We start from the raw sequence: 23,571 nt of genomic DNA, 5'->3' as shown, positions 1-23,571 counted from the left end.
ACAAAAAGCAGCACTGAATTTTTTGGTGCGCAGTTGCTACCCAGACACCAGACTCTTTTATCTACCTCTCATGTGAACACAAGCTTGGCTGATTTTCTAAATATTAAATGACCTCCAATGTAATAGTCTACTTTTAGAAAGTTACATGCTGTAATGAGACTGAGATGGATACATAAGCATGTAGTTGTCCAGTGGGATACGACAGGAATTAAGAGTAGAGAAAGAGAGGCAGAGAAACGTATTGTAGTGGATGTGTATTCACACAAACATGCACACATATTGCATACTAAAATAATTACCAATGTGCTCTCTTTCTCCCTACTCATTCTCTCTATCACATTCCCACTTTAAAAACATTTGAAATATTAAGTCAAGTTTCATGATCAGGTTCCAGGTAACAGCAAACATCAGAATGGCGCGAAAAAGTAAATAGCAGCCGTTTTTTTGCATTGTCTCTATGTTAGCCACATTCTGCAGGTTCCTCAAGTCTTGGTAAGTAAATAAACATATAGTTTGGTCCTTTAATTCAGTGACAGACTTACAAGAATCAAGCCTTTAATAGCCCTATCACTCAGCCCTATCCTTTAATTTTACATGCTTTAGTGTAGTGTAATCTGTCCCACCTCTACTTAGCATTGAGAGTCAGTGGTCCTCATGCAGACACAAAAATGAGTCTTAATGTATATCAAATTGTGGCTGGCAGTGAGTGGAAATGGCTTCTGTTGCCTGCAAGTGTTTATATAACTGCAAAAAAGTGTAAATGTAAAACCTTTTAGAATATGATGGTTTAATGGGCAATAGTCTAGATCAGTACAATACCAGAATTGTGCTACAGACACCAAAACAATAATTTTATTCCATATTTTGAGAAATATAAACGATGTTTGACGTAAAATTTTAGTCAAACTTTGTCAAATGTTAAATGTTGTCACGCACATTTCCTGAATGAAATATAGTCTTAAAACTGGCAACGTTATTAAATCAAATATCTGATCAAAGAATAGGTAAACAAAACTCTCTGTCATGCACAATCGCCTTCCCTGCAAAATGTCTTGCAGGGATGAAACCAGCTATCACACCTTTACTGCTTTCCCTGCTTGGAACAGGTCCATTGAACACGAAGTTGGCCATTATGTCCTTGATTTGTCCCTCGTGGACAAATGAGTAGCTGTACAGCAAACGACATTTAACCTTTAACATTAGAATGGACACTGCCGACTGCGCTCAAACTCAACCACGTGTGCTGTAATGTGCTGCCATACTTTTTAATCTTTGCTCCAGATCAAGCTGAACAAGCTCACATTTAGCGTATACAAGCACAGGAACGCACTAGACCCTGAATTACTGAACTGAGCAATAAAGAAGTATGCCAGGTAAATTGTAGCAAGGTGTATAGGTTATTTATGCAGATCTTTTTGGCATGATGTTCACTCTGTTTGATGTAATATTTATGCAGCTTCACCCCCCGACTCACTCTTTTGTGCTGTCTATCTCCTCCCTGCTCTGCTCCTCCTCAGCAGAGCAGTAGATGTTGCTGAAAGCCTCAGATGTCTGTTTTGCGTGAGAGTTGATGACGGAGGAGAAAACTTTAAAAAACGAAAACCCGAAAAAGACTCTCCCCTTTGGGCTGTTTTCCCTGCTCTTTATTTGTTTATTTATTTATTTTAAACTATTACTGCCTGAGCGGTTACAGTTCTGCGCTGTGGCTCGGGCAAACATCCAGCCTCACACTCAGAATGTAATAAGGGTCAAGATCATTTCCTCTGGTCGATGGCAGATGGAGAGAGGGACTGTGGCTCAGCTTGAACTTCACACAGAAGGGTTGATTTTGAAAGATTGCAAAGTACTCCAAAATATTATCAGTTTAGTACTTAACAACTGTAGGTCCCACACCAAGGCCAGAATAACTAATGAACTAATGAAACACATTACAGCCATGATCTAAGCTGTTTTAATTCCCAACATAGTGACTTTTTTAATGCAGCCCAGAGAACAAACCCCAAGTGCACAGTTTAAATCCTTGCCAGGGCCTTTGTCCCCTCCCCTGCCTCTGTGAGTGCTGATTGTTTTCCAGCATGTCTGGTAATAGCGTTTAGACTGTGACATCTACATGTGAGGTAGTAGGAGCAGTGTCCATTCATAGTTTTTACGTGATGTCACATTCCAATGAAACTCTCCCTTGGAGGGCAAAAAAGACGTTATTTTCAGGAAAATAACGTCTTTTGTGATACACTTTTACTTTGAGTTGCTGGAAATGCTGGATTGTTGTTGCACTTTCGGATGCACTAATCGAGGAGGAGACAAGCCTTGGCTGTAAGTGAGGGATTCCACGCAGTCAAGCGGCAGCAGGGACCTGGTGGTTTTTAATGGTAGAAATGCAGCAGCGGATGCTGTAACGTTATATGGATCGGATATGCCCAACACTTGCAGTTTGTGTTCATATCTTTCTTTTTGAGTTGAATGTTGATCCAAATAAAATTTGACTGCTTTTACGGTGTCTCTATGGGGGAGTGTGAGCCGCTATGTTGGTCTGTTGTTTAGCCCTCATGTTCACCGCGCATGTCAAGTGACTGAAAACTATGAATACACACAACCTGATGTATAGACTTTGTTGTCTTTATCATCTGTCTTTCTGTTGATAAATGTAAGAAGAAATTAACAACATCCAAAAAAAACCCTAACCCTTACTGAGCAGGAACGGTGTCAGTTCACATCAGCGTGCTTTTGATTTGCTGTGTTTAAAGAGAAAAGGCAATTATTACCCTCTCTAATTGCTGTTTTGATTTGTATCTGATAACCAACACGGCTGTACAAAACGCTGTCTCCACAAACACACACACACAGTCACACACACTTTTCTCTGTCTCCTGTCTGTCACTCTCTCTCAGCACACCTGCCGTTTGGTTTGGGGCTTTACTGTCTTACCTTCTTTTATTTACCTTCTTTATTTCCTCCTCCTCTTCCTCCTGTTTTTTGTGCTCCCGTATCCGCTGACCTTGTCCCGTCCCAACGCCTGCCTGCCTGCCCGCCTGCCAGAGGGTACAGAAGGCTGCCAAAATCAAGAAAAAGGCGGTGTGTAATAAACAGAGCAAAAGGAAGACCCTTTGGCCACTTTCCCTCCACTCTCACCTTTTGGTTTTCATTTCGTTCGTGCCTGTCTGTTTCTGTGTATCCTCTCCCATCTGTGTCACATTTGTCGTGTTCATTAATTTAGGTTTTCCAGAACTAAGACAAAATGTCTAGTTGATACATCATAAAATGTTTTTGTACAAGGACCTTTAGTTAGTTAGTTATAGTTGAAGATGTGTTTTAAGGATCAATGCTGAAGCCACATTTAATAACAGCACACTGACATGAATTTAAATGCAATCCCTGTGACCACAAGGTAACAGAAACATGTCAGCAGGACAGTTTGGGTGGAAGCTCCAGGCTGTGTTATGTATTGGGTTTCTTTTCATACCGTGCCATTTTTACTGAGTGTTAACCTGTGCAGTACAACACTGTGTACTTGTTTCATGAGATCGTAAATATATGTTTAGGAGTGTAATGACACGTAAGTACAAGACATATTTAGGTATTTAAATATGTAAAATAACCACCCAAGCTTTAGTATATTAGTTGTGTCTGCCGTATAATTGATTCCTACTTTTTCACTGTCTGAGCGCCAGAAACATTTTTAAGTGACACATGTGCTATTAATAATGCTCCAAAGTCAAATTAAGTTTCTTACCTTTAACAGAAGAATCAGAAGCTTTGGAGGATTTTTGTAGTTTAGTGATGGAGGACTTTGAGCCAGTAAAAATGTCTAACAACCCGTTTGCACAGTTTCCTCTCCTTATGAATATACCAAGATAACTCGCAAATGACAGGAGAAAATGGAAATTTAAATGTCTATTTTAGGTTTTGCTGACACCGAAAGCACAGTATACTGAACATAATAACCTTTTTGCTCAGGGCCAAAGGAATACAGCTTCATTGTAGCAAGAGAGAGAGAACAGCGGGAAACATCACTTCACCCAACGCATAGCTCATGTCATCAGCTGCAACTCTAATTTGTGTTACTAGTATTTTTTCATATTTTGTACTTAAATTGGGAGATTGTAATTCTGCGCATGCCTAATTTTTGTGTGATTAACAGTTTTCATCAGTGGAAGCAGAAAAAAATTATCACTGGAATTCTCAGTTCACATCTTGCTTATTTGCCCTGATGATCCTGAGATACAGTGGACAGAAGGACTGTCTGTAAACAACCTCAGCTATGGCTGCATGTATTTAGGCTTAATGTTATGAGTAACCAAGGAGAGCTTAAAAGAAAATGATTTGCTTTTATATTATTTGCTTAATCTAATCTTTAACTTTTTATAACTTGACATCACAGTTTAGCTTTAATCAAATATTTCAGGTGCAACATACCATTTTGCACTGCATCAACCATACAGGCAGAGGTTCGCCATAGAAGAGGCTGTTACTCATTTCCCCTGTAACAACAGCCTCCGCAGACCATCATGCATTAAATCCACAAGACAAGTTGGATTTTCAAACGAGAGCATAGCTGCAATCATACATGCTCACCAGTGTTCACAAATTAGCGAGCTTTGCCCATATGCTGAGCTGATTGAAAACGACACTGCTTTTCTTTGGGGACAGGCACAAGGCATGAAAATGAAAATAGACAAGGGAAAGGAGTTACACCCCCAAAAGAATTATTCTTACACCTCATCATATTTGGTAAGTTTCCGAGCATCTTCAGACACTTGCTAGGGATAAAAATGAAAAGTACTACTGAATGTTACAAGCCACAGCCTCAAAAAAATGGGACCATTTCTTACATTAAATATTAAATTACAGCTAGATGTGTTTTATTCATATTTTCAGCACTATTGCCTTATCTCAAAATGCATCAGGCAATTTTAATTAAGCAAAATCAAATACAATTTTATTAGTCTGCAGTACACAGCGATTAGAGGGGAAATCTGTGCAGGCTTGTTCTGTGCCGAAGCTGCGTTGCTCTCACTGGCAGAACCGCCAGCTGGTAAGGGTTTAGTGTTGAGCCGTTTCTTGTTTCCGTGCCAGCTTGCCGTGCTCGTGCCAGGACAGTTGATGTAAAGTAACACAACTGCCAAACACTTTCTTTTCCTGCCTTCTCCACCTCACCTTTAGACTCAACAACCTGTCCATCTAACAAGCATTTCCCTTGCCGGGCCCTAAACTATTCATGCATGCAGTTTGGTTGTCTAAACTAATGCCTTCCTACATATAACACAGACACCATTCAGGCAGTTGTAAATAACTGTTTACCATGAACAGTCAATTTCGGCACAAAGATCTTGAGCAATAAAAAGTCAAAGGAGACTCTCTGACCAGCTCTTCTGTTTCTTTTTTTTTTTTATTGCGCTGCAGAGTGCAGATGGGGATGCTCAAACCCTCACTGAGGTTGATCTGTTCATCTCCACCCAGAGGATCAAAGTCCTAAACGCAGACTCACAGGTGAGTACCAGCAACTACCAACATGCGTCATGTTTCTATCCGAAGTGTCTTTTCTCATCCGTGAAAATTAAAAGCTGTTTAACCTGACAGGACCTCGGCCTGTTATACAGGGCTACACATCAGGGGAGTGTTGTTGTGTCAGAGCTGACATAACGGCAGCTTAACCGTTGACTTATACTGCTTCTTATGAAACCCCGCCACTGATTGTTATTTATTTATTTAATCTCATGATTTATTTAATGTCAGAATTCTCTTTAACTGAGGATAAGAATAAACTCGGCAAAGGCGGAAAGAGCATGTACATTGCAAGCTGTTTGAATTTAGCACAATCTGCACTCTCTGGTTTCAGTATAAGAATGTTTCTTTATAGTTGTACATTTGTATAGATATCCAAAAAATGACTACATATGTTCTCAATTAGTCCTTTGTTAAAAGGCTATCGAAGCATGGACTGTATGGTGTTTACTGCAATTATTTTACACACAGTAAAAAAAATCCAAAAATCATATTCAAATTTGACTTTATTGAAGTTTTTCTGAATGAAAAATCACATTTATCTGTCAGTTGTTTTCTGTCAAAGCTTCTCTCCACTCCTGCAGAAGCTTTGTCAAGGTTTTCTTGCCTTTTAGCTTTACAACACACAGCTGTGCAGGAGCAGCAGTACAAGTCTTCACAGGAGGAGGTGCAGTCCCTGATACAAGCAGAAATGCTTCTGAGAGCTTTGCAGTTCTTGGGATCATAAATAGAGCTTTGTGCTCACAGTAACACGTTAAAAGTATATGTGGTAGATGATTCATTTGCAGTATTTCACTTTGAGCTGCTGTCTGGCCATCTGAGCAGAGTGTCAGAATGTATATGTGTGTGTGTGTGTGGGCAGCCTCCTGGCAGAAACTAAACGACGTGCTGCAATGCAGTAGCTTTCTTGCTCCCTTTTCCATCTAGTTGCCACTGGCCTGGCACTCTTGAGAGAGGGAGATTCTGAGTAAAACGCCTTCGTTTTGCAATTAAGAAGCTTGCATGGGGTTTCTGACATTGATTCATAATAAGAACATCTCCAAAGGTGGGCTGGAACAACAACACTAATTAGGCAAATGGAATAAAACCACCAGACACAGTTAATGAAGGGAAGTTAACTAAACTGAAATGAAATTTAGCATAGTATCATAAAACATGAACAAATACAAGTTCTTGTCTGCAAAGCCACAGATTCAAAGGCCACCTCGTCTCTAAATAGCAGAGACCATAGCTGTGTTCAGAAACAATACCTCAAAAAATCTACATTATGACACAAGACAATTATTTGGCTGAGTGAACAAACATGATTACACAGTTGAAATCACTTTGTTTCATCAACACAAACACTCCGATATCCAAACCAAAGTTTTTAACGCACCTGTTCATTATTTTCGAATGAACACATACTCAAGATCTAATTTATCGGGGAGTTATTGGGCTATAATCAGATTATACACTAGCTTTGAGTTCAGTCAAAAGCATGCCTGCATGTTTTGTATCCACTGTACTTTCATCTCCCTCTCTGCTCTAAAAAGAAGCATGCAGTTTGGCAAAGGAAGGAAACAAATATGTTGCACAATGGTACTTTAATTCTCCAAAATTACTGATCAAAAGGTGTCAGACACTGGGTGATTACCAGCAGCAGTTACAGAACATTTCTCAAAACTATGGTAGTATCAGAGGAACATTTACATGGCATTAAAGTCAACATTTACAATAATAAACCCAGTCATCTCCATTAACTGGAAATCAGTGAATGAAGACCTGCGTTGATGACATCACCAGCTTTTTGGAAGTTTGTCCGGAGACACTGAATCATTAAATGTCTCTGGGTTCATATTTATTTTTTGTTTCAGATATTAGGTCCAGGAGGATTTTTATTTGATTTCAGGGCTCACAACTGTGAATCAAAAAAATGTCTTCATATCCCATGTAAAATGAACATGGGTGCTATCATACAGTTACAGGGGTCGTTCTATGGAGCAGCTTTATATCCAAACGACACCATCATCACAGTCTGTTCCTCTACCGTTCATCTTATAAATCCACAAATTGACACTTGTGCTTAGCTGCAGAGTGCTAAAAAAAAACATAGGGTTGACGTTTAAAGGTTGATTTTGCCTTTGACGTATGTGATTTTGGCTGATATGCCTACAGGAGACGATGATGGACAACGCACTCCGTACTATATCCTACATTGCCGATATTGGGAACATTGTGGTCCTGATGGCAAGACGCCGGATGCCACGCACAGCCTCACAGGACTGTATTGAAACTACGCCCGGGGCACCCGAGGCAAAGAAGCAGTACAAGATGATATGCCATGTCTTTGAGTCTGAAGATGTAAGTGCTTCGTGTGTTTTCAAGTTCACAAACCTGCTGTGTCTGTTAATGTGTCTATAGAGAGTCACGTTGTTGTTCTGTTATTATGTAAAATCATATAGTAGATGAATCCTCCAACATCTAAAGATAACATAAAGAGAGATGATACTTGTTTTTGCTTTGTGTTACTTAATTGTCGCCCTTGCCTCAGCTATAACATATATTAATGCTTTTCTTCCATTTGTCTCCAAGACACAGTTCTATTTGTTTATCCAGAATTTTTTTCTATTATTATCACATTAGAGGTGACAGAAGAGTGGATTTCCACCCCTGTCCCTTCCCACTCTCACAAAAACACGCCTGTGCCATCCCATCCCCTTCCCAATTAAAACAAATCAGAAAATAGCATTTATTCATATTAGAACTGCATATTTATATATTAAAACTGATCTATGATTTCCGTCTCGCCTGCCCCTGTGATGATTAGCAAAATTGACTCCCATCCCACGGGAATCCCACAGAAATCCCGTGACCCCACAGGATTTACAAAGAAATGTCAGCCTCTACTCCACATTGTCACAAATGTTGAATTCTAAAAACATGTTGTTGTGCGACCTTTAATAACCGATTAAAGCAACTCACTGACATGAAATTATGTAGATTGGCTGGGCATTTTATATTTATTTTTCAACAAAGAGAGCTGCTGCTCGTCTTGTTGAAGCAGATTCAGCAAGACTTGGCAACGTGAACAATGTGGAGGATGAGGAGCCAGCAACTCAGTGTCTGTTGCCAGTCAGTATAAAGGACTGGAGTCCAATCTGTCCTGTCTTCATCTAATCTTGCTGCCAGGTTTTAAAAGGCCGGCCAGAGTCATAATAGAATCATCCAGCCGCTCATCCATCAACTTATAAACTGTTTCTGTTATTGTGGCTGCACTGGCTGGATGCAGTGTTAGCCTATTTTTGCCTCTACTTATTTTTTGTTTTGCAAAATAAATTCAGTCTAATGATTTTGAGAGGTTTGGCCATTTATGTCTGCAAATACTGCAAGAAATTTATATGCAAATATCAAAATTAATTAAGTAGGAAAAAATTATAAATACGGCTGACAAAATTACATGTAATGTACCCTCTCTTCATTTTCTTTTACACATGACTCATGTTGTACTAATTTCACTTTTCCCAACTTTTCCCTTCCTCTGTGGCAAATGTCTTTTGGGTCAACATGGAGGCTGCATCAAAGAAGTGGCCCCCAGTTTCTTTTGTCCTGTGTAGCCCTACTAGATGAGCTCAAGTGCCCCTTCATCACCTGTCATGTTGTAAAAGTGTTTATTTTAACTGATTTTAAACTGACTGGATACTGTTAATTATTTATAAGTGAATATCGTCAGCTGCACGTGACAACCATTTTTACTTCCATTTTACCAATCTTTGTTTGAATGTCTGCTCGCTTGTTAACTAGTGTGTGCATTCTCACTCACAGCACGTGGTGTTCAGGCGTGTCCTGTGCAGTCAGCCTGTTGTAGCTGATAGCTTATTGGTTATTGTGCCAAAAGATATATTAAAGTTCAACCTCGTTTTTTTTCCCATGTACTCCCTGCCAAATGTCATATACGGCTGACATTTGATAAGCTGAAATTGAAATTAACAGAGAATTAACTTGGTGTAGATTTTTATTGTCTGCCCATTGTCTTCATTAACCTTCATTCCTTCTCATTGAAACTTGAGCATGAAAATAAATGTGTGTTTTTCTATTCTCCTCTCACAACAGGGACAAGTTGCTTATGATAGTGAAAATCAATTTATATTGGGCCTTAACATATTCTTGGCACTCAGTGCCACTGTATTGTTATTTATATACGACTCAGTGAAGATTAGCTTCTGTCGATCTAACAAAACAAGATCACAAACACATTTGTGTCATGATTCCTGCTTTTTTTTTCTGCCTGCAGGCGCAGCTTATCGCTCAGTCCATCGGCCAGGCATTCAGCGTAGCTTACCAGGAGTTCCTGAGAGCCAATGGCATTAACCCCGAAGACCTGAGCCAGAAGGAGTACAGTGACATCATCAACACCCAGGAGATGTACAATGATGACCTCATTCACTTTTCCAACTCTGAAAACTGCAAAGAGGTTGGTGTATATAAATTGTGTAAGATCTGCAAGATTCTTTCTTACAAGTTGACAATACACACTGTGAGACATAACATGTGTAGCACAAATCACGCTCATGCTGCAGGGCCATTGCAGAAACTCACAGTGTACATATACAGGAGCGGTTAACTAATTAGACCGATTAAGGGGCAGATGGTACAGTAAAATCTACTCGGAGCATGTTATCTCTAGCTCCTTTTCTTTTTGCTGTAGCATCTTCTCTTTAGCTAACACTCAAGCATTACTGGAGGCTGTTTTGGAGAATTAGAAGCCATGAAACAGTTTCTGCTATATGAGCAGTGAGGCTGCATGGGCACCACCACACAGCTGCTAATTCAGAGGCACATGGGTAATTTTTAGTGATGGGGAAACTGGGCTGTCTTGAAGCACTACAGCTTGCTAACCAACTGTGTTGAGAATAAGTTAATTTCTCAAGGCTTCATGTGTACACGAGTCGCACCTGCTGGTCGAAAGAGCAGGAAAATGGATTCTGCATTAAGGCAGAGTTGAGATGTGCACAATTCTTGGATCTGTAAAGGACTGTGAATTCAAATGCTGATGTAATGAATTATTAAAAGAAATCACAAGTAATGGTTTAGTATTTATGTATAACATAAATGTAAATATACTGATCTAGACATTTTCCCCATGTGAGACAATCAGGGAAAAATAAACAAGACTGACAAGGTTACTAAGAAAATGTCCCTCTGATAGCAGTATTGCCGTAATGCAGTTCTGCTCATTGATTTGCAACATTGCCTCCAATAGTCTAATGCAACCACAGATAATAAAGGGATAGATACCTCAATATAAACAGTATGGCACAGACTGTGTATATCGTGATATTTCCCAGCCCTACCCTCTGAGCTCCAGGGCTGCTGTTGAACCATAGACTTCTGCTCTCATCCAAGGAAGGTAGCAAGAAAACGGTACAGAAAAGGAAATCCTACCATTTTAGGTGGAAACGCATTCTCCATGTGTTGCTGAATCAATTGCTCCTTAGATCAACTGCAGCAATTTTTTGTGGGAAAATAAGATTGAAGCTTGCTAATGCAAACACATTTTTTGACACAGTAGCATTAATGTTAGCGTATTTGCAGTATTATCGGCTTAAACCAATCATTGTGCTCCAGTCATATTGTTTGAATTCTGGTATTATGGTCAGTACATGATGCTCCTCCTCCTCCTCCACAGCTGCAGCTGGAGAAGAGTAAAGGGGAGATCCTGGGTGTGGTGATTGTGGAGTCCGGCTGGGGCTCCATTCTGCCCACAGTTATCTTAGCCAACATGATGAATGGCGGGCCGGCGGCTCGCTCTGGCAAGCTCAGCATCGGAGACCAGATCATGTCCATCAACAACACCAGCCTAGTGGGGCTGCCACTCGCCACCTGTCAGGGAATCATTAAGGTACAGAGACACTGAGGATGTACATACGAGTGTGGCTGAAAGAGGCTGCGATATAAATAGTAATTAAACATTAAACCACGTAAATTTTGTGAAGCTTGTTATGTTTGTGTGTTTCTCTGTGTTAAAGGGCTTGAAGAACCAGGTTCAGGTGAAAATGAACATCGTCAGTTGCCCTCCTGTTACCACCGTCCTCATCAAGAGACCAGATCTGAAGTATCAGCTGGGCTTCAGTGTCCAGAATGGCATTGTAAGTTTAAGTCTGCCTTCTTTTAACAAGGAGCATATTGGTTAGTTTGATATTAGTAATATCAGTGAATAATATCAATACAAATTTGTGGTATTTTCTTTTCATGTCACTTTCTACTTCTACTCCTCTACATTTCAGCGGGAAATATTGCACTTTTTACTTCACTACATTTATCCAACAGCTTTAGTTACAATATATGAATATGTGAATTTACAGCTGATATGATTTTTCAATTAGCCGTTTTTCATGCAAAAACATTTCAAGATTTTCTGCTTTTCTTTTTAATTATTTTAATTTATTATAAGTTGAACAAAACAAGCACTGCGATGGTGTCACTATGGGCTTTGAGTAATCTGGAAGGCATTTCTCACCATTTTCAGAATTTTCACAAACCAAACGATCAATCTGTTAATGGAGGAAATAATCGTCAGTTTAGTAGCAGTTCAGAATGAGCTTCAACTCAACCAGCTACAGCAGTAAATTCCTGCTTTTACATTAATGCATGAGTAATAATAATCTAACGAATTAACAATCTCAAGGACCAATACTTTTAACTACATTTAAGTAGTATTTTTACAGTATGGTATTATTACTTTTACTGAGTAATATCACTTATTACAAGTAATATATCACTGACTAATATTAACAGAATGTCATTTTTCAAAACATTACCATTTACTGCTTTTTTAATGGACAAAATGTTAACTCTTTTGTTTGGTATATTTTGTATCTGTATCGTACAGCATGTATATGTTTCACATTGCTGTCTCTGTTTAGATTTATGTGCTCATTTTATTTTCTCTATCGGATACACTGAAGAAAAACTGTCATTTGCAGTGTCGTGATAAATTGCTGTTTTGCCTTGAATGATATTTATACACCGAATACAATCCCTTCTCCAAAAGTCCCATTAACTTTAGCAAGGATGTAATGTGCAGTTTAAACTATTTCTCATGGCCTTACAGCTCCAGTTTCAGATGTCGTCACCCTATCACTGCAGACATTTTACCCTTCTAGTGGCATGCATTTAATTCATTCACATTTTGTTTTGTGTGTCAGATATGCAGTCTGATGCGTGGAGGCATTGCTGAGCGAGGTGGCGTCCGTGTGGGTCACAGGATCATAGAGATCAATGGGCAGAGTGTGGTGGCCACAGCACATGAGAAGATTGTCCAGGCCCTCTCGAACTCTGTTGGCGAGGTTAAACTCATGCACACACACAGGACAATAACATACAAATGTACACATTTGCAAATATTTAGAATTATTATCACTATTTACTTATAATGGTAAGGGAATTACAAAGTATAGAAATGTAATATTATTTAATATATATGGCTGTAGAGACAACACATTTTTAACAGAAATCCTACATTACAAACTGGGGCTTTGAGTTTGAAAGACTTTAGCTTTTAACATGCAGAGGAAGACTAACAAAAGATACAGTTTAGTACATAAACATGAAAATACTACTAATGTTTGGCCTTTTAATTGAGATTGTTCTGTTTCTGTCTTTCTCTCGCTGGCAGATTCACATGAAGACCATGCCGGCAGCCATGTTCAGACTCCTAACAGGACAGGAGACACCTATGTACATATAAACAATGGCCACAGGACGAGCTGTCAGCTGTGATTGGTTATCGTACGGGGCAAACCAAGCTGACCAGAGAAGGGGGTGTGGGGGATCGCGTCTCCCTGTCGATTCATTTCTCTTAGTTTTTTTTTCCTTTGAGCTGATTACTTCAGTTCTTTATTATCTCTCGTTTGTCTGTGCTTAACATGCAAGGGCCATTTTAATGACATGAGATGTTTTTTTTCATCTGATCAGCTGAAGAGACTGTGTGTGTGTGTGTGTGTGTGAGTGTGTGTGTGTGTGTGTGTGTGTGTGCTGTTTGTTATTTATTTGTCCTGTCTGTGCTTTTGTGTTACTTCAGTGAGATTACGTGGACTGACTTTGCGAATGCATCACAATTTATTTTTTTATATTCATGTAATGCAATATGATACTTCTGCTATACTCCTTGTATAGTTTCATTTTCTTCTCCGTTTATTTATTTCTCATGTAAATACATATTTTGCTAATATTGCGACTGAAGGCAATGGGTAGGGAGGGGCCACAGCTGCATTGTAAATATTTATTGAATCTTGCTGTTGAATTGAAAGCAGTTTGTGATGATGGCAAAGACACAATTAAATGCCAGACATCAAAGTAGTTGCCAGTGAAAAGGGGAATGACTTAAGTGTTTGAAATGTTGGGTTTAATATGCTAAGTTGATATATTGTACATGTGAATCAAACCAATGCTTGCAGCAGGGGTTTATGGGAAAAATGCCATATCCTTTTCATTTTCTTCATTATACGGCAATACACAAGTTCAACCTCTGAATGGCAAGAAAAACCTTTTCTAAAATCTCATGTACAAACACTCACACACATTTAAATAACACACAACTGATTAAAACTATTAACATGCATCAATTATGCTTTTGATATCAAAGTCACATGTATGAAAAGTTAAGTTTTCGTGTGCTACTCTATTGTATGTTCATCTTTAGTGTTTCAGACTGAAACTCATGCATACTATGAGTGGATTGTGAATGTAACTGTGTTGTGCGAGATGTCCCATTGCCATAAGCGGTATTAGAATGTCTGTACATAAAGAGAAACTTGTCTAGTATTGTGCCCATGTTAAAAAAACAAAACACGCAGGTTTAGTCACTGCAGCCATCTTCCCACCTGTATGTTGGCTTTCAGTCTTGCGAGGGAAAGAGAGAACTGTGAATCACACCACTGTGACAGATACAAGCCTTACCACCAAGTAATGGTTTTACAATGCATTGTAGTAAATTTTAACCATATGAACATTATCTGTGTGCATGCCTCGTAAAGTAGTATCATGTCATTGTGGCAAGGTAATAAAATCTGAGCTAAACCTGGCTGGTTTTGTTGGACTGGATCAAACTGATAGTTGAATTTGCTGTATCAAAGTGTAGCCTGCTTATTGACGAGTAGTTTACTTTGGAAGCCCATTGCCGCCAAGAAAAGAAATTAGACACAAAGTTGGATGTGATAAGATAAAAACATTAATGATAAGTTAAAATAATGTTCATTTAGTAAGTGTCCATTTTGACTTATTTAGTCAAACTTGACTTGTGATTGTAAGAGTATATTACTGTCTCACAGTTTTGAGTTAGTACCTTGAAATCTCACGATCTTGAGCAAGTGATGTTTTTGACTTTGCCACATCATATTGCCTTAGTAAGTCTTCTACAATTTAAAAAAACTTTCTGAAGGTCATCCACACCTCCCGAAAGTATTTCATTTTTCAAAAAAACATGTTGCCTTTTTGTGTGAAGTTTAAAGGACAGTGGCACTCCAGAATCGCAGTCTGATTGTTGTCTGTCTGTGCGTGTTCATTGATTTCTTATATACTAACTGCAAAAACACTACACCATGACAACTACTATATTGTATACATAGTGTATACTATAGTATGAAGTGTGGAATTGGGACAGACAGTATCTGCGTCCAATTTCCACACTACATGGAACTGGAAAAGTAGAGAAATTAAGTACACTCAAACAAAGATATCAGTAAACAACACTTTTTGAGTCTTAGTAATATCCCCCAATCCCCACAGCTGCAAAATAAATCAACTGATTATTAATTGCAGTTGAAAGAGTAAAGTATGTTGAGTTCTTGTATACTAACTGCAAAGCAGTATACTTTAAAGATTCATACATAGTATCTACAGTATTGTGTACTGTTAGTATGTAGTATATGACAATGACACTGCCATACGTTTCCACTTTTAATCTCTAGTTCCCCCTAATGCCTGCAATTATGTAGTACAGGTTGTGTGAAAATCAAATATAAAAAAGGAAATACCTAAGATTTTGTTATTTTAATTTTATTATTTAAGGATTTTCTTTTACTAAAGTAGCTGTATGTAAAATTATCATAAATTTAAATACGTATACATAAAATTGCAAATTATATACAATAAAAAAACAATTAAAATGTTGTTTATAAAACAAAGAGCATCATAAAATAATTACTCGTACCACCTGATTTTAATTACATCTCTGACCTGTAGGTAATAGTGGTCACAGTGCTGTTATTATTATTACTAATAGTGTCTCTTTGAACTATCACTGTTATCTTTCTTAGGTTTGGATGTCATTCTGAGTCGCTCTCAGTCAACCCGGTTTATGTCACTGCAGCCGGTCAGATCAGGGCTTCTGGTCATTCTCGTCACACTTTAACATGACCTTTACCCCAACACCCTGACGTGTGGTCTCAAAGGCCTGGACTGCCTGCTCCAGAGGGAAGCGGTGAGTCACGAGGGGCTTCACGTTCACTTTACCCGACGCCAACATGGCTATGGCCATCGGCCACCTGCAACACAGCAATATAAAAATTTGACTCTAGAGTTCTGTCTCTGTGGTACCTAATAATTACTTAATCATTTATAATGTGATTTATACTGTATGTAAGATAAACTCACAAAGGGAACAGCCTCCAAATGTGCTTTAAACATCTGCTTATAGAACAAGAAGGGAAATCCATGGATAATTTCTTACGTATTGCAGTAGCGGAAAACCCCTCTGATGTCCACTTCTCTCACAGCGGCATTGATCAGAGGAACAGTGGCCATCTCAGAACCAAGACCCACCAGGACCACCACACCCCCTGAACGTGTTGCCTGACGGGGAAAAATATCAACTTTTATAATTATTTTATCAGCAGATACTGAAACTCACAGTGTACTGAGTATTATATAAATGACAAGCAGAAGTGGAGAAAGTATTCACATTCAGCACTGTAAACTTATTCCATAACATGTAAAAGTCCTGCATTCAAATGTATGAAAATATTACTGGCAAAATGTACTTATTATTAATACTAAGTAATTAATAAGTATTAAAAACTAAAAGTACTCAATGTGGAAAAATTGCCACTTTTAAGTGTTACATCATTATATATTCGAATATTATTAGAGATGTATTTACAACGTAGGTAGCATTTTAGTGCAAATTTTAACCATTTTATATACTGTTTCTATATTTGGTAGTTTAATCTATATCAATAAATAGTCTTTACTGAGAGTAGTCACATACATAGATGGAAGTTTGAATGCTGCTCTCAACACCGGTGCATTCAATAGTGATGTGAGGCTGAGCGCCCAGCATGTCCTCTACACTCTTGGCCAGCTGCTGGGATCCATCTCCTCTCTTCACTGTCAGCTGGAAGTCTGCACCCAACTCTCTGGCCATTGTGAGACGCTCTGGGGACAGATCTGAACACGGAAAAGGTGGATTAGAGACAAAAGAAACACATTCTTAACATAAAATGCTACTAGAATCCAGTATGTTGTGTCATTTCAGTTAAGATGGATGTTTATAAACCGAGTGTGTTACCGGTGATGACGACCTTTGAGGCTCCCATTGCCTTGGCCACGAGCAAACAGACCAATCCAATAGGTCCTGTGGAAAGAGAAGAAATAAATAAGATGGCTAACATAGACGCTGTGTTAAACATCTGACAAACTAACACTATATATGTCACATACACTAATCAATGACCAGTCATTGTAAACATGTTTTGAAGCTTGAGAAAAGTCATTATCATACTATGTGCTGAACCTATCCTGTTTATTTTTACCTTCATAGGAAACAAGCAACTATTTCACCAGGTATTGCTTAACACAAGTGTCTTAATATATGAATAAGGAGTTTTTTACAAGGTGCGTTAAGGTTCAGCAGTTTTTCAGTTTTGTTGAGTCAGTATTATCCTTTGACTACACTGAGTGTTAAATTAGATCTCTTACTTTCAAGGGCATGTTACATCAATACAGTACAATCACCTATAAGTCTTTTTCCCTCAAAAGTTGGTGACTTGATTTATTGTGTAATCATTTATAATAGTTACCTGCACCACAGATGAGGACGTTGCTGCCTAGGTTTACGCCGGCTCTGCGACAGGCGTGGATTCCCACAGACAGAGGTTCAATTAGTGCTCCCTCCTCGAATGTCACATTATCAGGTAGCCTGGAGAGTTGAAAAAAGACAGAGAGAGAGAGAGAGTAGAGAAGAAGAAAGACAGAAAAGGATACATGCAAGAGAGTCAGTTGGCAGTCAGAGATCAAGCAGTTGTTAGGTAATCTGGTGCAATGCCATGCAACCCTGGAAGAACTTTACTTGTAACAGAAGTTGGCACTATGCTTGTAGTATCTGCACAGATTTCCATCGTCGGGGGGTGTGGCACAGAAGAAGATGGTAGGAGACAAGTTATATCGTCCGTTTTTGAAGAACTCGTCCATCTCGCGGGGCACACCAGGCTCAATGGCCACTCTGTCACCTGAAAAATACAAAATGACGCTTACAGCATTGTCCAGGTAACTCTATCACAGTGTGAACGTGATTTTAATACCATAAAAATGTGAGGACTGAGACCTTGCATCAAAATGATGTATAGTGTATGACATTAGGGTGCAATGAATACATATATTTAAACGCATTGATGGCACTGCAGGTACAGCTTATAAAATAACCAGAGTTAATATAACCTTTTTGAATTACAAATATTCCTTATAACAGAATGGCAGATTTCTGCAGTGCACGCTGCATGAGGCACTGCCTTTGGTGTTTCACAACTCTGAGCAACATACAGTATCCACCACTTACCCACTTGAAGGTCCTTGACTGCTGAGCCGACCTTCAACACCCGCCCTGAAGCCTCGTGTCCCAACACCATTGGCTTCGTGACTACATAGTCCCCAATTCGGCCATGCTGCCAATAGTGAACATCTGATCCACAGATTCCAACTGAGTGCATCTGGAGCAAAACCTCTGGGCACAAAATGTGACACAGTGTGGCAGTACAGTACTGATTAATAAGAGGGTCTGCACCGAGTGATCTTGTTGCAAAACGACAATACAGCTCAACTCCAGACTTCTGATAATCTGAGGAATGATTTCCTACATCTTAATATGTTTAATGTGTTCAGCAATTTAAAATGGATGGATAAAATTAAACGAAATGACATGTCATTTCAAAAATGTTTGACAGCAGTGTATGATAGGTTGGCTTGCAAGTCACACACGTTAATCAGACAAGTGCCAAAATGTACTTCTGACCTAAGCCATAAATGCAGTGTGGTGAACACTGACATATTCATAAAGGAAAATTAATGGAGCTGAAATAAGAAGCCAGACAGTAGCTTTGTAACGGAGAAACATATTGCTCACAGTTAACGTTAATTGGATTAATGCACGGCATTAAATTCGGTTAAGCTAACTTACTATAACTGTACACAACGTGCACAGCATATTCACCATATTCTAAATATTTGGAAATGTTTGATGAAGTGGATAATACATCGCTGAATGTCATACCATTAGGTCCTGGTTCAGGGACAGGCCGCTTTTCCTGTAACAAATTGACAATATGCAAAAGAAATGTATCCAAGTTGCAGTCAGTTTAATTTATAGATTGCAACTAATCATCGCATGGAAACGGTAAATTACAAGTTTGTGATCGGTGTCCTACCAGTCTGAGGTCTCCCTGGGAGTGCAGTACCACGGACAGATTTTGCTGCGCCATGGCAAATATAACAGTGAGCTGACAGCACGTTAAAGATGAACCAGACAAATACAAAGTCTGAGTCCAAACAGAAGTCTATCAAACGGTTTTGTACCTCGGTCAAAGTGCAGGGAGCTGCAAGCTACACCTTCCTGATTGCGGGGCATGTACCAAAACAAAGCATGTGATTGGTCTAAGACCAGCGGCACAGTCCACTTTGAAGGGGTGACCACGACCACGCAAAGACATTCAACTGCACTCATGAGATTACATTTAACCATACAACAGCTGTACATTGCTTTCTAACGTCTGTACACTATATTATTATTGGATAAAATGTGTTATTGAGCCTGTATTATCGATATGCCGTGATATAATCAGCAAGACACCCTTTAACTTCCGTCATACTGCGCTCAATCCGTAGAGATGGTCCAATTGAAAACAGGCTCTGCATATTAAGAGGGAGCACCGTTTGGTTTGTTTTTAGTTGTTAGGAATACAGCATATACGTTTAATGAGTTGAAATTGAATAAAGTGCCCGACATGTTTTTGTATGAAATTTACAGCATTGTGATTAGTCATGTGATTAAAATAAATCATTTCTCAAGATATGGCATCTATATATTTCTGCAATTGTCAAGCTTTCCCTTTTGTATGTCTCACATGTTTCATGTTACCTATCATCTGCAACTGGTACAGATTTGAGATGGGAAATCAGTAAGACATGAATAACATCTCTGACCTGGATACACCTCATTAGTAGTGCACTAAACGAAAAGACTGCAGGTTGAGTTTTTTGTGCAGTCTGCATACTTGCATGCAATTGTTAGTATAAAACTGCCAACTGGTGATTCAAAGCTAATTAAACAAAAATCTGTCAACCCCATGAAGTTGATTAATAAACAGCGTGCAGGACATTGCATCTAGGAAAGTACTGTTTAGAAAGTTATGACTACAGACTAAATCATGTTAGTAGATTACACGTGTTTAATTCCTGTGGCACCTCTAAAGTCTATCCTCACTCCATTGTAATACCAGAAAAGATTCAGTACTGCACACACTGTAAGACAGATTCCATACCAATGATGTAATTACAAATGTGGACCCATTTGTACCAATTACCTTTTTCAGAGAAGGTTAATTTCATTGGGCAATATGAAAATGTAGGGACTATGTTAGCGGGATAAAACAATTAGTGGAAAATACAGTACATACACGAGTACAGGTAGGCAATGCAAACATAATAAACTAACACCATAACTTATTTGCCAGTAAATTATCTACAGCTTGTGACAGTGAATAGCACAACTGCTTCTTGTTCCTCTTTAAGATGCTTTTCTCTTATTGCATGTTGGCTTTTGTGTGCGGCAAGCAGCAGTGGGCTTTACAGTTGGAGCATTGGAAACAACCGAGGTGGAAATCACACAGATCGCCTGAATATTTCTGCAGGTTGTCCATGCTGACGTAACCTGTAGTGAATAAGTCAGAAAAACGTAGTGTAACATTAACAAACTCAACTTTACAGAAGAATCTTCTACCTACAGATGTTGAAGATTGTCTCGTAATCTAAATATGGATTGCACCAGACCTTCAATACAGGTCAATTGTCTATTATTATCCTATTAGATACAAGTACAGACATTTTCTCAAAGAACAAACAGTAAATGATGATAAATGTTCACCTGTAAGCATGTTGCTAACTGGGTAATCTTGCAAATGACCACATAGAGGGGCTTCACTTTCTGACGAGTCTGAGTGAAATGCTTCAGAACTGCCAAAACCATAATAGGGACTAAATTAGTTTACAGGTCAATTTACAATTTATTGAATTCCAATTCAAAATATTTATAGTGGAAAGTACTTAACGTACTCGCTTCTGCTGACTTCACTGTACTCATCTTCTGTCTGGCACCTGAAACTCTTACAGGAACCCTGTAAAACAGAAGCAATTACGGTGATTACAGTAATTTACATAATCTGCCTTTGTGCTAATTTTGTATATTACATATACTGTCTATATAGACACACTCTCTCTCTCTTTAATTATTTTTAACTAATGTGAAGTGTCTTTAGGTACCATGAAAAGTGCTCTATAAATAAAATGCATTATTGTTATTATTACATAACAATGTATTAATGTTATTATTACACTTACCTGTGCTAGTGATTGCTCCTCTTCACACTCCCAAATCAACCTCCCAACCACGTTTCTGACCTCTTAAATGATAATCAGAGGAACATCGTATGAGTTATAATTCCTACAGCTGGTTTTCTTTTAAATTAATCAATCATTAGTGTGGATCCCAATGTTTTTTGACTTGACCCATCAAAGTGAAGCAATGACTGTTGCAATGTGGCAATATTGTTATTACACATTCTTGCCAATAAAGCTAATTTGAATTGAATTAAATTGACTGTTATTAACCCTTTATCGCAAGCTGATTATGTCTGTGAGTCCAACCAAAGAGTGACTGATCCCTTTGAATAGTTTTTAGAGAAGTGGTAAAAATATTCAGTATGTAACAGTGTTTTCATTATTATTTCCTGTTTAGTTAATCATATTGCAACCCAACAGAGTTACCTCAGGACCTCAAGGTTGGGAACCACTGATTTAAAATGCTTTACAACAAATCAATAAGTATACAGTAGTCCTCACCGTCCTGTACTGAGGCTGGAGGCAGCACATAATGACCAATGCACACAGACTTGACACTCTGGCGCTTCTCACAGGCGGACAGAAACAAGCTGTGAAACACTGCCACCTTGTTCCAAAGGTAATCTTTGCTCTCAAATATCCTGAAAAACAGAATTAAGTCTCATCTTAAGAGAATGACTTACAAATGATCTGCTAGATGATAAATGTGCAGCTCACCTGAGAGTATCAGCACATGTAGCATCCTTACTGAAAAGGTAATCGGCTGTTCTCCAACCAGCAATGGTTCCACTTTCCGATACTAAAAGCAAAACATGATCAAAAAGCTCAAACTTCCAAAACCAGGTGTGTGTAAGTTAACTTAATGTCACAAATGCCAATGTAGGTCCAACTATGTTAACTTACAGGTCTAGATTTGTGGTAGTAAAGTTAACTTAAATATTCTCCTTTTAAAAATAATTAAAGTATTTCTTTGACATTAGTTATAAAACTTTAACCAAAACATAACGTGAGGTGCAGCATCTCTGTAAGATTGAGTCAATAACGTTATTTCATGAGCACACTAGCTAACGTCACTAATTTAGCTAAATTCAGATACAGTTAACAACATTTAGCAGGCGATTCATTAATGTATAAAGCTGGTAATAGTTTTAACATTACTTACTCCAAAAATTGTGACATGCCTGTGGGACACTGCTTGAAAACCAGGCAGACTTATTCCCAAACATAGCTATGATCCTCGTTAGCTCTTTAGCCTAGCTAGCTTAAACCGTTTCAACTGGTAATATGGCACTGACTGCAACTCGAGCTGTTAAACTGGCAGCTTCAGCCGGAGCTAACGTTTTCCTCTGCTGCTCTGCCGTTTGGCGCTTTCACTGCTGCATTTACATGCTGTCGAAAACTGTCAGAATTGTTGGTATTCTGAGAAAGGACCAAACAACTAATGTTATGCCAGGCTAGGATTCAGTCTAGCTAATAATTGAGGAGTTTAGGAGACTAATGTTATGACTGTTTGTTACATGTTTAAAGTTTCGTTTTAGAAAACAGCAAATCTAAATCATGAAACTTTAAAGAAACATGTGTTTGCTTGCTAATTATCCAAACACAGGTCTGGGTAATGTTAGTTCCGCTAGTCAGGTAACGTTAGCCCAGTTAGCTAACACTGGTGGTGATGAAGTTTAGTCTCTGTTTATCCTTGGCCGTTTTTTAAAAAAGTCTGGGTCAAAGCTGTGGGTATGCATCCGGCTAAACTGTCTTATTACCACATCTGACATTATGAGTGAAAATATTTATTGTTCGATATGTTTCTTCAATTTGGCCTTCTCAGACATGTCCCCTGTGGATGGAGAAGGTCAAAGCATGGATCTCGTGGACAACAAAAAGCACAACATTGTGAGCAACCATGCTCCTGAACTCTGACACACAGAGTTTCTGAATGCCCTGGGTGTCTACCATAGGTTTCTACTGATGTAAGATATGTGTTCTTCTCAAACAAGAAAATCTATGTGTTGACATTGATGATTAAGGTACTAAGGGTGTTCCTCAGGGTTCCATTGAGGGCCCTATTGTGTTCAATATTTATAGAGATATTGAGATATATATACACAAAGACAAACGTGAACACCACAGATATTATGTCATTTAATGTTTTGATGATGTTGGAGATCACAGTCTAACACGTTGGTCCAAAATCTCCTATAGGAA

General features: G+C 38.7%; 3 protein-coding genes across 4 annotated transcripts in view; 1 reads left to right on the top strand and 2 right to left on the bottom strand.

Moving 5' to 3' along the window:
• apba2b (amyloid beta (A4) precursor protein-binding, family A, member 2b) overlaps window positions 1-14,567 on the top strand; it is a 73,331-nt gene extending 58,764 nt beyond the window's left edge. For both annotated transcript variants that reach the window (XM_046032516.1, XM_046032517.1), the window contains 8 exons: window positions 3,037-3,072; window positions 5,401-5,487; window positions 7,660-7,845; window positions 9,776-9,955; window positions 11,171-11,383; window positions 11,511-11,630; window positions 12,690-12,830; window positions 13,160-14,567. In XM_046032516.1, the coding sequence (XP_045888472.1) occupies window positions 3,037-3,072; window positions 5,401-5,487; window positions 7,660-7,845; window positions 9,776-9,955; window positions 11,171-11,383; window positions 11,511-11,630; window positions 12,690-12,830; window positions 13,160-13,231 (1,035 nt within the window). In that variant the 3' untranslated portion in view covers window positions 13,232-14,567. The remainder of the gene's footprint in view (window positions 1-3,036; window positions 3,073-5,400; window positions 5,488-7,659; window positions 7,846-9,775; window positions 9,956-11,170; window positions 11,384-11,510; window positions 11,631-12,689; window positions 12,831-13,159) is intronic.
• An 861-nt stretch (window positions 14,568-15,428) lies between these two features.
• sord (sorbitol dehydrogenase) lies at window positions 15,429-20,050 on the bottom strand. The gene is made up of 9 exons (XM_046032518.1): window positions 19,182-20,050; window positions 19,028-19,061; window positions 18,317-18,481; window positions 17,831-17,990; window positions 17,562-17,680; window positions 17,051-17,116; window positions 16,751-16,929; window positions 16,214-16,335; window positions 15,429-16,028 (listed from the first exon to the last, which is right to left on the bottom strand). Exons 1-9 carry the CDS (start codon window positions 19,233-19,235, stop codon window positions 15,863-15,865), a joined length of 1,065 nt encoding a protein of 354 aa, XP_045888474.1. The 5' UTR covers window positions 19,236-20,050; the 3' UTR covers window positions 15,429-15,862.
• A 133-nt stretch (window positions 20,051-20,183) lies between these two features.
• On the bottom strand, window positions 20,184-22,960 carry terb2 (telomere repeat binding bouquet formation protein 2). The gene is made up of 7 exons (XM_046032519.1): window positions 22,532-22,960; window positions 22,087-22,168; window positions 21,871-22,010; window positions 21,370-21,431; window positions 21,085-21,146; window positions 20,897-20,985; window positions 20,184-20,683 (listed from the first exon to the last, which is right to left on the bottom strand). Exons 1-7 carry the CDS (start codon window positions 22,593-22,595, stop codon window positions 20,556-20,558), a joined length of 627 nt encoding a protein of 208 aa, XP_045888475.1. The 5' UTR covers window positions 22,596-22,960; the 3' UTR covers window positions 20,184-20,555.
• Window positions 22,961-23,571: the final 611 nt, after the last annotated feature.

The sequence above is a fragment of the Micropterus dolomieu genome, linkage group LG20 (genome assembly GCF_021292245.1).
Source record: "Micropterus dolomieu isolate WLL.071019.BEF.003 ecotype Adirondacks linkage group LG20, ASM2129224v1, whole genome shotgun sequence".
In the NCBI taxonomy this organism is placed as follows: Eukaryota; Metazoa; Chordata; class Actinopteri; order Centrarchiformes; family Centrarchidae; genus Micropterus; species Micropterus dolomieu.
The sequence above is the reverse complement of the archived record's forward strand: the minus strand, read 5'-3'. Positions and strand labels throughout refer to the sequence as shown.

Excerpts from the sequence above, each read along its gene's own strand:
- sord (XM_046032518.1), bottom strand. The coding sequence starts at position 19,235 with ATGGCGCAGCAAAATCTGTCCGTGGTACTGCACTCCCAGGGAGACCTC. Across the intron at positions 18,482-19,027 it reads CCCTGAACCAGGACCTAATG|AGGTTTTGCTCCAGATGCAC; the intron begins GTATGACATTCA and ends TTTTGTGCCCAG. Across the intron at positions 17,681-17,830 it reads AGTGCCAACTTCTGTTACAA|GCTACCTGATAATGTGACAT; the intron begins GTAAAGTTCTTC and ends TCAACTCTCCAG.
- terb2 (XM_046032519.1), bottom strand. The coding sequence starts at position 22,595 with ATGTTTGGGAATAAGTCTGCCTGGTTTTCAAGCAGTGTCCCACAGGCA. Across the intron at positions 22,011-22,086 it reads ACATGTGCTGATACTCTCAG|GATATTTGAGAGCAAAGATT; the intron begins GTGAGCTGCACA and ends TCTGTTTTTCAG. Across the intron at positions 20,986-21,084 it reads AGTGAAGTCAGCAGAAGCGA|TTCTGAAGCATTTCACTCAG; the intron begins GTACGTTAAGTA and ends TGGTTTTGGCAG.